Source organism: Pholcus phalangioides, unplaced genomic scaffold, assembly GCF_987345545.1.
Source record: "Pholcus phalangioides strain wild (caught in Gottingen) unplaced genomic scaffold, Ppha-v1.0 ptg000011l_1, whole genome shotgun sequence".
In the NCBI taxonomy this organism is placed as follows: domain Eukaryota; kingdom Metazoa; phylum Arthropoda; class Arachnida; order Araneae; family Pholcidae; genus Pholcus; species Pholcus phalangioides.
The window spans coordinates 61,007,412-61,024,112 of record NW_028301604.1 but is presented as its reverse complement, the minus strand read 5'-3'; the positions used below and the strand labels follow the sequence as shown (position 1 = coordinate 61,024,112).

General features: G+C 35.4%; 1 protein-coding gene across 2 annotated transcripts in view; it reads right to left on the bottom strand.

Annotated features, from left to right (window-relative positions):
• The window catches only part of Sec31 (COPII coat complex component secretory 31), a 90,531-nt gene extending 75,020 nt beyond the window's left edge, over window positions 1–15,511 (bottom strand). Inside the window, exons 1-3 of one of the 2 annotated variants that reach the window (XM_089239843.1) lie at window positions 15,202–15,511; window positions 4,681–4,797; window positions 252–341 (exon numbers count right to left, since the gene is read on the bottom strand). In XM_089239843.1, coding sequence (XP_089095969.1) covers window positions 252–341; window positions 4,681–4,793 — 203 coding nt within the window. In that variant the 5' untranslated portion in view covers window positions 4,794–4,797; window positions 15,202–15,511. The remainder of the gene's footprint in view (window positions 1–251; window positions 342–4,680; window positions 4,798–15,201) is intronic. The other variant, XM_089239842.1, reaches the window with a different exon arrangement.
• Window positions 15,512–16,701: the final 1,190 nt, after the last annotated feature.

Below are 16,701 nucleotides of genomic sequence, written 5' to 3'. Positions count from 1 at the left end.
CATTGCAGATTTTGGCATATTCTGTTTTGGGAGGGGGGGGGGGAGGAACACTGCCCTAAAACTCATTTATATATATATATATGATGCTTGACGGTGACTATACTGTATATATTATATAAACCACAATAGCAAATACAAAAGTAAAATAATATCACGAAAGATAAAGAAAATAACCAAAATATATTTAACAGCTCATCTCATGTGGGGAAAAATCTAACAACTTTCAGCATTAAATTTTTAACTATTCTTACCTGTAGTCAGATTTCACACCACCAAGTATGGTCAAATCCAAACTATCACTCGACAGATTGAGGTCATAAATATCCAATGTAGACTCTATGCTGAAATGGTAAAGTTAAACAAATATTATAATGGAGTTTGAGTGTCAATATTTTTTCACAAGTAAATTTTCATTGGTTGCTATGTAGTTTGTGTCATCATGGCTTCACATTACAAAAGCCCTGGTTCAATCCCTCTCCCACAATATAAAAATGATGGTTGTCTGAAGTTTTTTTTCCAATTTCGAAGTGTAAGTATAAGCTAATTTAAATTTTTTTAACAGTTTTAACAGTTTCTTGACAGCAAGCAGCAAACTCACAACATTAAAAAAAGGTGCACTCAATGAAAATACACTATTTTACCAATTTCTGACATTCAATTCCCCTTAGAAGGATGTCAGCATTTTTTAACACAATAAAAAATATGCTGATGGGAGTTCACAAAAACAACACTATTTGGCTTTTCCATTATTTACCAAAAGTTTCTTGGAGGAATGTTCATAAGATGCATGTGTGGTTGTAAGATGCATGTTTTCATTACTTGAAATGATCCTTAATTAAAATGATGTTACTGATATAGCTTCTTGTTTAATAGACAAGTACCTCATCTCACTCGTACTTATCTCAGATATGAACATTAACCCTGAAATACAAAAATATACTAGAGATTTTTTGAATGAAGCATCCAGTAGAACACTTGTAAGAACATTTATATATATATATATATATATATATATATATATATATATATATATATATATATATGAATTCACACACACACACACACATATATATATAAACTGAAGAGCCAAAAAAACTGGTACAGGCATGTGTATGCAAATAAAGAGATATGGAACCAATCAGAGTACGGCGCTGCGATCGGCAACGCCTATATAACACAACAAGTGTCTGGCATAGTTGTTAGATTGGTTACTGCTGCTACAATGGCAGGTTATCGAGATTTAAGTGAGTTTGAACGTGGTGTTATAGTCGGCGCACGAGAGATGGGACATAGCATCTCTGAGGTAGCGATGAAATTTGGATTTTCACGTACGACCATTTCACGAGTGTACCGTGAGTATGGGGAATCCGGTAAAAAATTAAATCTACAGACCATGCAAGAACGGGACCAACGACAACTGACGAGAATCATTAAACGTGACAGACATGCAACCCTTCCACAAATTGCTGCAGATTTCAATGCTGGGCCATCAACAAGTGTCAGCATGCGAACCATTCACCGAAACATCATCCATATGGGCTTTCGGAGCCGAAGGCCTACTCCTGTACCCTTGATGACTGCACGACACAAAGCTTTACGCCTCGCCTGGGCCCGACAACACCGACATTGGACTGTTGAGGACTGGAAACACGTTGCCTGGTCTGACGAGTCTCGGTTCCAATTGCTTCGAGCTGATGGACGTGTACGGGTATGGAGACAACCTCATGAATCCATGGACCCTACATGTCAACAGGGGACTGTTCAAGCTGGTGGAGGCTCTGTGATGGTATGGGGCGTGTGCAGTTGGCGTGATATGGGACTCCTGATATGTCTAGATACGACTCTGACAGGTGACAGGTACGTAAGCATCCTGTCTGATCACCTGCACCCATTCATGTCCATTGTGCATTCCAACAGACTTGGACAATTTCAGCAGGACAATGCGACACCCCACACGTCCAGAATTGCTACAAAGTGGCTCCAGGAACACTCTTCTGACTTTAGACACTTCCGCTAGCCACCTAAATCCCCAGACATGAACATTACTGAACATATCTGGGATGCCTTGCAACATGCTGTTCAGAAGAGATCTCCACCCCCTCTTACTCCTACGGATTTATGGACAGCCCTGCAGGATTCATGGTGTCAATTACCTCCAGCACTACTTCAGACATTAGTCGAGTCCATGCCATGTCGTGTTGCGGCATTTCTGCTGGCTCGCGGGGGCCCTACACGATATTAGGCAGGTGTACCAGTTTTTTTGGCTCTTCAGTGTGTATATATATATATATATATATATATATGATAAAAATGAAGTAGATATGGGAATTCATTCAGATACAACTGGGCCACCCTTACCAGATGCAAGGCTCCCTTCACAGTACCAATAATATATATATTTCCTTTAATCCGTTACACCAGTGGTTCTCAAAGTGTGCATAAAAATGCCTACAGTGCTGTGAAGTGGTCTTTTTCCAGACTATTTTGGGAAGCCACGGATAAATGATGACAAGGCCAAGGGAGTCGCAGGTGACAAAAGTTTCGGAACCACTGCCTTATACAGTGGAATTTCTTATAACAGGCATTTCCTGTAGCAGAAAGAGTTTTTAGTTCTGTGGAATAGGGCAGAAATATATAGTCTTTCATTTCCTATTAGCTGTCACTCCTCCCTTTGCAGACCTAATTGGTCAGTCTATAGTCAGTAAGTGACCGTATGACCAGTGTTTTACGGAACAGTATTTTTCCTTATTTTGGCTGTGCAGACTTTTTTTAGTAAAAATATCCTATTTTTTTTCAAAGACGCTTACTTATATTCATACTCCTTACTGAAATCGTAAATGAAGATAATTTTCATAACTTATAAATTATATTATGATAATTATGACAATAAATATAAATATTCATCTCACATTTTTATCATGTTTTCAAGGTTTCTTTCATGAAATACATTTTAATTCCTTGCGACTTGCAATAGCTCTTCATTACCTGCTCATTGGAAATTTTTCAGCAATTTTGCCAACAATTGACAACTTTTTGGTGACAGTTAGTGATGTTTTGTACATGTGTGGATCAGGGGTTGATCACTATCCCCATTCAGTAAAAAAATTGTATTATTGGCATAGGTGGGAGGGTGAAGGTGAACACCACCCCTGCCCAGTTTGAGGAGCCTGTATCCCCTTATGATTGGACAGACAATTCATCATATTCATTGCTAGAGAAGTATCACTAGGCTTACGTCATTGCTAATATCTTTCCCAGTTCGTGGTTATTGGTACTGTACGGATGGCAAACCCCATCAGTGTATACAGTGGAGTAGAGATGTGAGGTGAGAACAAGAATATTCTGAGAATATTCTCCTGGATGTAAAAATTTGAGAATAATAAATAAAAAAATAAAATAATAAATAAAAATAACAATTATTCTCAAGTTATTTATCAAGATTATTTATTACAATACATGTTATTACATATATTCTTGATAATAACTCTCTGGAAAGATTTTGGTAACTGAAGAATATTCTCATCAAGGAGAATATTCTCTGAAAGGACTATTATTAATAACTGCAGAATAATTCTTATTATTTTCTATAAGAATATTCCCCAGTAATTTATGAAAGTAGTCCTTCCAGAGAATATTCTCAAGGATATATTATATGTAACTATCCCCAAAGCAGAATGTGCCGAAATGTGCGGCGTACATCGCAGAACAACCAGTGCTGTTGCAGAAAAATCTGGAAGAATTTTAAGAATAGTGTAGAAAAACGCTATTATGTATATGCGAATTTTTACCGCAGAACATTTTCAGTCAGCTGAGGGCTCATTGCAGAACATTGCAAAACATTCTGCTTTGGGGGTAACTATATTATAAATAACAGGAGAATAATTCTCATCAACAATTTATAAGAACATTCTCAAGTTATTTATAATAGTAGTCCTACCAGAAGAATATTCTCCTCGATGAGAATATTCTCCAAAAGATTATTCTCGAGAATTTCACATCTCTACAGTGGAGTGCTGTATATGTTTGGTGAGGGGGTAGCTGCCATGTACCTTTCAAATCAGAAGTTAGAAATTGGCAATGTGTGTTGTGAATGTATTGTTTTATGTTATAGATCTACGCAGTAGGCTTTGACAAGACGTTCTTAAGCTGTGCCCCCACTGTATATGCTTAGACTAGTAGACCAATGATTTGTTCATGTGAATTCTTGTGTTAAGATAAGTTAAGAGACAGTTGGTAGCTTGTGAGGATCCCTCTGATGTACTTGCGCTACGTCTCCACAATCATGGATGGCAGAAAACTGTGGCACTGTTGACTCAAGTTTACACAATTGAAAAAGAAAGAAAGGAAAACCTATAAGTATCCCCTGACAAGCGCAGAGATTTAGGGAGTAAGAATTACTTATGGTGGAAAGCTGTAGCACTGTTGTCTCAACCAGTTTTCATGCTTGAAAAAAAAAAAGAGAACCCAGAAGTGTCCCCTTACAAGTGTAGATTTTTGGAGCAAGAGACCTGAGCATGTGTAGTGTGGATCCACCTTTTAATGGGAATCCCGCTCATATTTGTAACAATTTCTGCAACAAAAAAAGGTAAATTTGAGTGCACTGCAACAAAGAACAATTATAGGGGGAAGTATACTTAAAGATATTATTAAACAAATATAATCACTTAAATTTGAACTTACCTAAATGTGGAATCAATTAACTGAGCAGCTGTGCCCAAAGCAATATTAATGCACTCATGATGATAGGGTGACCAAGCAATATTGGCAGCTCGTTTTATTTCCTTTATCTTCATTTTTCTTAATATAAACAGAATATACAACAGTAAATGAAAAAATAAGTGCAAAGTCAAGTGGTCATACCATATAAAAATTATTTCAGTTTTTATTACTATACAGTATATATATAGCAGAACTTCAAGTATCTGATATAATTTATCTATATTAGTATTTGACGTAGTACAAACCTATTGAAATTGAAACCTATTAAAACTATAATTAAACTACATAGCTGAATCAAAATATTTGAGTAGTGGAATGTTTGCATAAATATAAAGGGCCAGTATCATCTATTACAGGGGTGCAAATCTTTTCAGTGTGCGGGCCAAGTATAGGGTATTCCTGCTGCTCGCCTGTCAGAAACTGGTAGTGTATATAGGTCATATATAAAGTGACCATATGAGAGAGAGAGAGAGAGACCTGTATATCACAGAACATTCCTGTGATTTTGGTTGTCCTAAATTTTTTATAAAATATTCTGTTTTTTCCTGTATTTGCAACGAAACTCTTTTGAATTTTTATTTATACAAATACAAATACAACGCCACAACAGGCAAAATGCCCAACGAGGTGGCTGATAAAAAGATGCCCATAAAAATATGGATGTCATATGTTTCAAAAATACAGCAACCCAATTAAAAATGCAATTAACACAAATTATAAACAATATATACACATGATAAAATATTATACAATACCCATAAAGAATACTTATGGTTGTCTTATTCTAAGAATGGATAGCTTCTCGATTTACCCCAACATGTTTATCGTATTTCATTTTAAATGTGTCAATTGTGTTAGAATTTACTACCTCCGGGGGTAAGCTATTCCATTTATTAACAACCCTATTAGAGAAAAATTCCCTGCGACACCATAACCTTGCATTGTCCCTCACCAATCGATACTGGTGTCCCCTTGTAAAAGCAGTCGATTGGCGGTGTACTAAAAGTTCATGGTCCATCCTATCCATCCCATTGAAAATTTTGAACACTTCGATCATATCTCCTCGACACCTGCGTTCATCCAATGTAAACATATTCAAAAAATGAAGTCTCTCTTCATAACTCAAGCACTGTGTGCCAATAAGGACACGCGTAGCTCTTCTCTGCACCCCTTCAACCAAGTCTATGTCCCTCTGTAGGTATGGTCTCCAAAACCTTACAGCATACTCCAGTCCAGGACGAACTAAGCCTCGAAAAAGCGGAAGAATGACTTTAGGAGAACGCGAAGAGACCTTTTTGAAAATGAGACCAAGCATTCTATTCGCTTTTTTGACAACCGCTGAACAATGTTCAGAAAACTTAAGTCGCTCGTCAATGAGAATTCCCAAATCGGTGACTCTAGTTGTATCCGGGATAGTGACACCATTCAACTAGTAAGAGAACCGTGGGTTGTTCGAACCAAAATGAGCGACCATGCTGCAATCTTGTTTAAGTTGGTCTGGAGCAACTCCCTATCGCTTTCATTCCCGATTACCCCCATTAGCTTCACATCATCTGTGAATTTGATAGTAATTCCATCGATACCCTGATCGAGTTTGTCGATAAAAAGTGAAAAAAGTATGGGGCCAAGGACACTTCCCTGAGGAACTCCACTTGTGACGTCTGTCCAACCAGAGAATTCCCCGTTCACCATAACTTTTTTTCACTCACATTTCATTTTTCACACACTTTTTAACTCACATTTTTTACTGAAATCAAGGATTGAGATTATTTTCATAATCAATTAATTAAATTGTGATAATTATAACTCATTTATAACTTAATTATGTGATATTATATATATAAGAAATATATTCATCTCACATATTTGTCAAACACACATAGGCTATATATCTATCTATATATATACAGGTTTTTTTTAGCGAATTACATTTCATCGTGACTTGCAGTTGCCCTCTATTTTTCACCAATGGTGATTTTCCATCAATTTTTAATGATATTTTTAAACTTCATTCACCACTAACAATTTTTCCACTATAATTGGCAAATTTAGTCATCTTTGACAATTTTTTTGCAATAATTGGTGATGTCCCATATGAATCCTGAATTCCTGCATTTTTATGAAGGAAACCACTTTTTTACCGAAACACCTTTTGCAGGATGCATGAAACCTATTGGCAGGCTGTATTTGACCGGCTGACCAGAATCTATGAGCACCCCTGATCTATTCTAATAATAATGGAATATATATTCAGCATACAGGAAAACAAGTTGGGCATGTTTAGCTTTGTAGCTCAGAGATGCCACTAAACTCTAATTTACCTGGACCCAGGTTATTTGAAATATCTGGGTCCTTCTAAAAAAAAAATTATCTTGAAATGAATTATGCCCCTCCCCCCCATAATTCACTGGTATCTCTATGAATTGTCTTCCAGCATGCTCCAGGTCTTTGATCACCTGCTTATATTTCTTCATTGAGAATGAGTGGTGGACCATGTTCTGGGCAGAAGAAGGTATCCATGAATCAAGTAATTCATTTCTAAAAACATGTTCTATCCAAATTATACTATTTACTTATTACCTATTCATTTACTTTGATTATCTACTAGTAGGAAAAGCTTGCAAAGAAGCTCATTAGCACTGAGAATTTAACGTATGGAATTCTGCACATGTAATAAATTTAAAACAAATATACAGTTGATGCCGCTTATAACGTTTCTCTCATTTAGAACATTTTTCCACACACTTAGGACCACGGAAATAAGTTTTACTAACAATAAGTAATTCTTATTAAGATTTTCTATTTACAACATTTCTTATGACGGTTTTTTTTAAAAACGTTATAAGCAGGATCCACTTTAATTAACAGTTAGAGGCACACATTTATATATTTACTAATAAATCAATCTATAAATTCCCTTCTGATTTATTTCACATTTCGTTAAAGAAATCTTAGCCCTTTCAATATCTTCTGATCAAATTTAAAGCAAATTATATTCTCTCTCTATCCTCTCTCAGACACTTATCCCTATTCTTACTTTGGTTTTCCTGGTAAAATGATTTTATTTTCCCTCCCTGATGGTCCACCACTCTCATCTGTTGCCATTTAACTGCCACATATTTTCACATCTGAATATAGGAGCTATGTCAGATTTGTTGGAGAAACTTAACAATGTGCTTATGTATGTGTGCCCAGCATTTGGCATGTTTTGTGTTCAGTAGGTGGTGCCATCTATCAAGCGCTGCAACTAGATACTTTCTCAAACGGGGCAAGCACACATTTTGGCACACCCATGTAATATAGAAGAAACAGTTATAAAGGATGAATTTGATGCCCCCTTCTATCCCGGAGCCGACACTCGCCTGTCCCTCCCCTCCTCCTAGTTGTGGCCCTGCATCTATCCTCCATACTGGCGATGTGTGTGTGTGCATTTGAAGTTTAATGTATACATATTTGTGTTGTAGGTCTGTGTGATCACCATAGCAACCAGAAGTTTTTTTTTTTAAAGAAATAGCCAACTCAAAATTTGAAAACTTTAGAAAAATCACATTTTTAGCTGATTACCATTGTGCAATCGCAGGTTCCAAACCCAGATTTTCACCAAAAGCAAATTTTTTTTTTGGGGGGGGGGGGGAGGTATAAGGGGCCTCCTCCCTGCCCTCCCCTGAAGATCAAAAATTAAAAATGTTTTTGTACCGAATTTTAAAATATTGGAATAAAATAATTTCTTTTATACTATCTGTTAATTTAAAATTGTTTTTTAGTGTTAGTGACCCAAACTTTCTGTGAAGAATTAGATCCTTGTACCCCACCAAAAGCCAGTTTTACTTACACACCCGTGATTTTCGCAATGCGAAACAGTGACTACCACATAGCAGCTAGATGACAAAAATGACAAAACTGTCGATATTCAAGGTAGAATTTTTACTGATTCATTTTTTTCACAATCTCAAGAATGCGCATTCGCAATATTGTAAGAACAAGGCAAATTTACGGCGTATAGACGCTGTCTTTGAATGCCGGCAGATATATCAGCAAAAGTACCGCAATTTCCGCTATGTAACCAGAAGGCAGAAAATCCACAGGGGAATAAAAACTCCAAAACTTGACAACTACACGGCTCCTCATTCAGGGAAGCAACTAGATATCCCTCATTTTATTCGTCAACAACCCATGTGCATATTAATACAGTAGTGTAGAAAGTAGTAAAACCACTTTTTCAAGATTGCACGATCACGATACATAGTAAAAAGGAAGGAAAAAAAAGTTGGGGAGGTTTTTCTCTCTACTTTTTTCTTCTTAGAACTAGGAAAAATATTTATGCGTCTTTTTCTGAAATTCTGGGTATTTGATGCGTTAATAGTGTGCCAATTGCATTTCTGTAGCTGTATTTCGATGTTTTCTAAGAGTTGCAACTTCTCGAATTTGCTGAACTAGCCAAGAAATTCCTCAACAGTTTCTTTCTTTCTTATTTGTACTTATGAATGCTATTATACAACATGGGCGAGAGAATTTTGGACTTATGGAATATAGTCCTCCAACCACAAGATGAGACATGGATATGTCATGTCTTGTCACATCGATTGATTTTATTCAATTCTTTTAGATATACCTATTGAATATCGAAAATAGCTCATCAGCGACTGAGCTTTCACAATCTATTTGTCCTTCTAGAAAAGAATAGAACCGTCTACGATGATGTGATGTACTAGCAAAGTCTCGTTGTTGGAGGAGACTATACAGGAGACCTGCCATGGCTGATGGCAATCTTCAAGTAATCAGAGATGCCGCTGCACTCTAACTTACCTGGGTCCCGCGACCCAGGCATAGGCAGAGATAGACTTGGAAGTCTGGGGGGGGGTGCATGATGATGATGTCAATTCATCTATACATATATGCATTAGATCAGTCTGCTTCACCTTTGATGCTGGGCCCCCCCCCCCATTATTTCCGCCCATGGACCCAGGCTATTAAAAAAATCTGGGTCCCTTTTGAGTGAAAGTGGGTTCCTCTTGAAAAAAATTTATCTTGAAAAACGCGTATATATATATATATATATATATATACCCCCCCCCCCCATAATTCCCTACTATCTCTACCAATTTTTTTTCCAGCATGCTCCAGGTCTTTGATCACCTGCTTATATCTCTTCCTTGAGACAGAGCAGTGGGCCATGTTCTGGGTAGGAGGTATCTCTGTGAATCAAATAAATAACTCATTTATAAAAACATGTTCTATCCAAAGGTTCATTTACTTTCATTGTCTACTAGTAGGAAAAGCTTGCAAAGAAGCCCATTAGTGCTGAGAATTTAGTATATGGAAAGTAGCAAATATAACAAAATCTAAACCAAATATACAGTTGATCCCACTTATAACGTTCCCATTTAGAACATTTTTCCACTTAGTACAACTGATTTTCATGGTCCCAACTCTAAGCAATTTTTATTAAGATTTCCCATTTGAAGTGTTTTCCTGCTCGCAATGTTTTTTATGAAAGTTTTTTGAAAAACGTTATAAGCAGGATCCACTGTAGTTAAAAGTTAGAGGCACACATTGATACATTAAATCAATCTATAAATTCCCTTCTGATTGATTTTTTCATTTCTTTAAAAATATCTTAGCTCTTTCAATATCTTCTGATTTAAAAATTAAAAGAAAATATGAGATTCTTTCTCTCTCAGACAGTTATCTTCTGATTCCCTATTCATAAGAGCAAGGATTTCATATAAATCCTTGTAAAGCGATTTCCTGGTAGAATGATTTTATTTTCTGTCCCTGATATCCACCACTCTGATCTGTTGCTATTTAACTGCCACATATTTTCACACCTGAATATTGGAGCTATGTCAAATTTGTGTTGGTGAAACTTAAGTGTGTGTGCATGTGCCCAGCATTTAGCATGTTTTATGTTCAGCAGGTGGTGCAGATACTGTCATGTCATGATGTTCCCCTAGGGAAGCTTGAGAACTTCTTCGAAATTTTCATTCATAAACAACACCATCTGAAACACTTTCTCATATATTCTGGAAGACGGATATACAATATATAAATTCTAAATTTTGACAATTTTCGCTACTGAACTTCCGAAAAAAAAACGCAGGCTGAGACATTTCTCTCTGGTTTTTTTTCTCAATCTAATTATTCACCTGGTACAGTACCAACATTAGAGATACTTTGTTTCATGAATAGAGAGTTCATGCATAAAAACATTCAAGAGCAGAAAGGTCTGAAAATTTAGGATGCAGGCTATATTGCTCATAGCCCTGGTAGTTCATTCTCTGATAAGACAATTGCTTATTAAAATAAATTATATCTGAGGTTTCAGCTGATTGCAGCTAGTGTTGTTAATATTCGACAACTTATACCAGGGCGTCTTTTTGAATTTTGCATTTGAATACCGTAATTTCACACAACTATGGTTCAAAATAACACAATTTTTTAGATTAATCATCGTAACTTCTGTATTCGAGCTTTCAATTTTTTTTTTTTTTGCTGATATTGCCTGTAGATAGATCAAGCATTAATGTTAAACACTTTTTTTTATTCCTTATGTATCTCAAATATGGATTTTTTAAAAACTAAATTTTGGACCATAGTTGTGTTATGAAGTCCCAACTATAGTCTATCAAATATTTTGTGTTATAAATTGCTTACAAGTCATAGTTGAGAGAATGTACTACAACTACATCATATATCCACCTTTATCCTTTTTGCTAGAAGAAGAGGGTTTTTTTTCTAAATTCAGCCACTAAGGGGGGTCACAAGGGGGGGGGGGGTTCATAGAGAAATCAAACTGAGCCATAACCGCTGAAGCTATAATCATGAAATTTGGTCAGAAGTTTCGTTTCATGACGTACAGACTAACCATGAAGAGGGTTTTTGAAATTCAACCGCTAAGGGTGTTATACGGGGGGTTCAATAGTGGGGGGGTGGTTGTATGGAGAAATCTGCAGAGCCGAAACCATTGAAGATAAAATTCAATCCCGTAAGCAGAGTTAGAATTAAAAAATTGAAGTCACTGGTCCCACGGGTATGAAAAATTATGCAGACATCATGACTGGTCCGATAAACTAAATCCGTTCTGAATAATAAATTATTTTCCTAATTATTTCATCATTTAAAAGAAAAATATATCACTAAGAAGTGCAAAAATCTGCACAAAACACTTAGAATTACAGTCAAACCTTATTACTTAAACCCCAACTGTAAAGTTTTGGGGCTTTATTGAAAAACTAAGTGTGGAGGTTTAAAGAGGCATTCCTTTTTTAATTACATTTTCAGAAAACATTCTGCAAAAGATATTTTCTTCCAAGAAAATACGTATATACTAAATGGTTCTAAGATTCAAACAGCAACATTAATTAAGAAATGATTAAAACAAAATATCTTTATAAATCCCCGTCTTTATTTTCATTTTTTAGCACATTCAGCAAAAAATGAGATTTTCAGGTGTTAGAACTGCCAAGACCGACAAGAAAAGGACTCTGGAATGTGTTGTCTATGCACCCTCAGGAATAAGGGGTGAAAGGAACAACCCACATTTTTTGTCAGACAGAAAACAAAAAAATATTTAGTAAATCGTAAAGGATTGAAAATCAGCTGATATTCCCAACTCAAAGCGATATTCTAGTACAATGCTATTTTTTAGACAAAAATTCAATAAAATTATTTCAATTTAATTTATGAGAGCATAAGAGATTGGGATGGCATGCAAATGCCAGAAAAATATTGATTCATCAAATAGATGCAAAAGATTGAGACACCAGATGATGTATGTACTGTATACGCAGCATATCAAAACCAGTTTCGCACATAATTTTTTTGAATTTCTAGACACGGTTTTCTAAATATTTTTTATAGCAAATAAACGTTTATCATTCAACACTTGAATGACTGAGACAACATAAAATGACAGAGGATCTGCAATTCTTCCTTAATACTTCAGAGTAAATAATGGTTGACATTTTCTTAATTAGATGTAAAATTGTAATAATTGTTGAAATATACCTTAGCTTACGAATTTTCCGGCCAATGAAGACTTTTTCATGATTCTCCTGCTTTGGCTAGCGAATACAGATTCAGCTGACAAACATTTTCGATGATATGATGCATGAACTAACATAAAACAGTTGCTTCGTGAACTGAATTTTTGCACCAATCATCATCAGTAGGGCCCCGATTAACTCATGTCCACCTCAGAATCGTTTTTCAGTTATACCTACACTTCTCTTTTTGAAATTCTTTGAACCATTTCATATAGAATGAAAGATTCCGCCGAATTAGAAAATGTATTGGAAAAAAAGTAGCCTATGTTTTCAGAGTATGCATTCTTTCAGTGCAAGACTCTTAGTATCAAGCTCAACAGTCTGAGAGATTATCTTCTGCATCTGCATGTATTAGACAAAGAAATGAGCTGGATAGTTCACAAATGGATGACGACACTTATGAACTCGGTTGGTTTGTGTCAACACGAGCTTTATAGTAGACTACAGCTGGTGTTGGTTGTGTACATAATGAGAAATAAGATTTTCGGTATCTCCCATCTTCCTATGGATTCTCATTTATATAATTTTAAAGCTGTTCATTTTAGTCTTCAATTAGTTTTTGTGTTTTTTTTATATTATTCCTTGGTGTTTTAAAAAACGTATCTTTAAATTTTGGGCAGAACATGAAACAAATCATTTTCAATAGAAACCTATGGGAAATCACTTTTCAGGTAACGAACGTGATTCTAGAATGAACCATTTTCGTTAGTCGAGGTATCGCTGTAATTATATATCATTAAATTTCATTGCCAGTATAATGGCAATAAAAATCTTTCAGCTAACAGTTTTTAATATTTATTTAAATTAATTGCATAATTAAAATTCAATATCATTTGGAACTACCAATAATTTTATTTTCGATTAAATATGCCAATTTTATTTATAATTGTGATGGATTTAAAGAAAATTGATATTCGGCGAAAACATTAGCTGAATATTCTGTATTTGGCTGAATCACTATTCGCCCCATTCCTATTTCAAAGATCGAATCACCTATTTTCCTCTATAAGTTATTGTTATCAATCTTTCTTGATTTTATCATCTAAAATCACAAGCATGACAAAATATTTTTTAAAAAATGCAGGTACGCCTATCCTTCGCTTTAAAGCAAGTATACATTAGCGTGCCAATCTTGCGACGTAAACACCCCCCCGCAGCAGTTCTAATCCGTTCGTGGGTACACAAACTTCTTGTGTTTCTTACTTTTCTTTGTATTCATTGAAAAAAATGATTCCAGGTGGATCCAGTTCAAACAGCTTAAGAATCATACACTACAAATTACAGAAAAACCAATTGCAAATGTTTCATTGTATGATCCGTGCTCTAATATATAACATGATTTTGCCTTAACAAAATTTTGCTATAACACGATTTGTTCTGGTTTTTATTATTTTCAATCCCATATCTGGACTAGGATGTTATATTTTTAATTTTGATCTCTTATTTAGTCTAGAATGTTTTATTTTTAATCTATATCCCTAATTTAGTCTAGAATATTTTATTTTTAATCTATATCCCTTATTTAGTCTAAGAATGCTGTTTTGTTATTGTCTTTATTTTTATTATTATTTTTTTGTTTCATTTTAACAGCCATATTATCCCTTTTTGGTGATTTTGTTTGTCAGCAAGAAAGATGTCCTAAAGCATGACTCCGTTTTACTCTAGGCAACTTCTCGCCACGCTTTTGTGAATTTTTCTCGCCGAAGAAAAAATCATTGCCAAAAGGGATTATTATTATCATTAAAACGGAGCAGCTGTCCCATTTCAGCTATTTTTGGACTGTGTCTATACCGAATATGGATGTTGCCGAGCATAAGCAAAAAGTTTGAGAGAGGAGAGAGATTAAAAAAACAAACATCGAACACTCATTGGTCTTGTACCAGACCATAGTATCCCAAACTTTTTATTCAATCATTCAATTTTTTTTTTCTTTCATCGCTCCCCCCCTCCCATTTCAAGCCAACCCATAGGATCCTATACTAACCCACAGCTTCTACCACTCCCCCCGCCTCGGAACATCACCCCCAGGGGGTAATGTTGCTTACTTTGGGCAACAATGCATTAGACAATCGAATTTTTTTCATGAAATTCACAATAAATTGGAGGCACACATCATTCGTTCAATTTATAAAATCATCCAAAGCAATTAAGTCTGATGAATGATATGGAATACGATTGTTGTGTGTGTGTATTACTTTCGTTTCAATAATACAAACCACCATTTTACGAAACACTAGCATTTAATTTTGAAAAAAGATCAACAATGCTAAAATTGAAAATCATTCCAAATTTAAAAAAAAACAAATGATGTCAAGTCCTTTCTATTTTCCTCAAAAAACAGATGCACATCTCATAAATTTAAATAATATCATAGGCGATCTACCACAATGAAACAATTAATTTGAATTAATGTTTATAATAATTATGTAAAATTTACCCAATTGTTCCTCCAACTCTACAAGAGGAATATGATGTCAAAATAAACTTCTAACCGGTAAACAGATTTTGTTGACACGTTAACCATGTGTATTGTAGCACGGTGTAAACTTCAACGTCACATTCTATGCTATATTGCCAATTCCTTATAAAAAATTTCGGAAATTTTTAATTTATCACGTCTCTTTACTAAAATCATGTATCGATATTATGGTTATCTGCAACTAAAACTGTTAAATTTATTAAGAGAAGATTGTGCTACCCTCACTCCTAAAATTCGACTTACTTTATGCGACTATTACACTAAAGTCATCTTCCGTTACCAGAGAATAAAGACCGGAAAAAAAAGTTATAGTGGCTGCTTGGTGGCAGTGTTATCCAAAAAAAAAGTTTTAAAGAGTATTTTCTCACTCCTCTCTAAAATTTTTAGGGGTAGTTTTACAAAAAGAGGTGTATTTTTTCATGAAAAACAGAGAAATAACTTTATTTTAAAAAAAATTACCCAAAATTTGAAAGAGCATTTTGACTGCTCAACAAAATTTTTAGTAAAATTGAATTTTGATGGTCCAACGTATCATTTTACCAAAAAAGTTGCAAATCTTTGAAACTGAGCACATCTTCGGTCTCGCCATGGGTAATTTACTACCAAATGAGTTGTGCCGGAAGAGTGCGTGTGTAGCTAACAATTAGTGCGTATCTAGTGTTGGAAGTGAGTTTTAATGTTGTCATCTATTTTTCAGACTATGAGTAAAGTGCAATGATTGAAAATTTGAGCATTGTAGGCCTGTTGCTCTCTGTAGCGAGACTTTTTAACGAAGAGATCGGCTCGTATTCACGGTTTGACTTCGAGAACTACACCAATCAATTTCACCACCGTACCTCCAGGGGGGATTGAACCTGGGTCCTCACGATGTGTGTTCGTCACTATGACCACACGATCGCACAGTGGTAATTGATAGCAAAAGGGGCAGAAACGAGGTCACGGGGAAGAATTTTCCACAGTCTAGCTGAACGGCATCTAAAGCCATAAAAATAGCGGTCGCCTCTGGCCACTGGAATTTTCAATTGAAGACTGTGTCTGCGGAGGTCTGTGGATTGTCGTCTGTCCAAGATTTCGAAAAAAGAGTTATCAGAAGGCAAATATACCATATTACGTACCAGGAGTGGAGGTCAAGTATCTCGAGTCTCTCTTGATATGATCTTCCACCAACACCTGAAATTCGTTTAGTAAAAGCCCTTTGAGGACTCTCATGAGTAATGTCTTTAATTTTGCTTTTTTTGGTTAGATCTATTACTCTATCACTTTGCTCTCCCTAAATACCACTCGTTCCCTTCCGAAATAAATTTCTGGCTACGGCCCTGATATCAGTATAATGCTATAGTGGCATTTATTAGACATTAAAGATAGATACATGTATTCGCATCCACATTACGTTCTTAGGTGTGTGTCGTACAGTCTTAGAGAGAAATAAGTTTAGGTAGTCTTAAAACGACGGTGTTT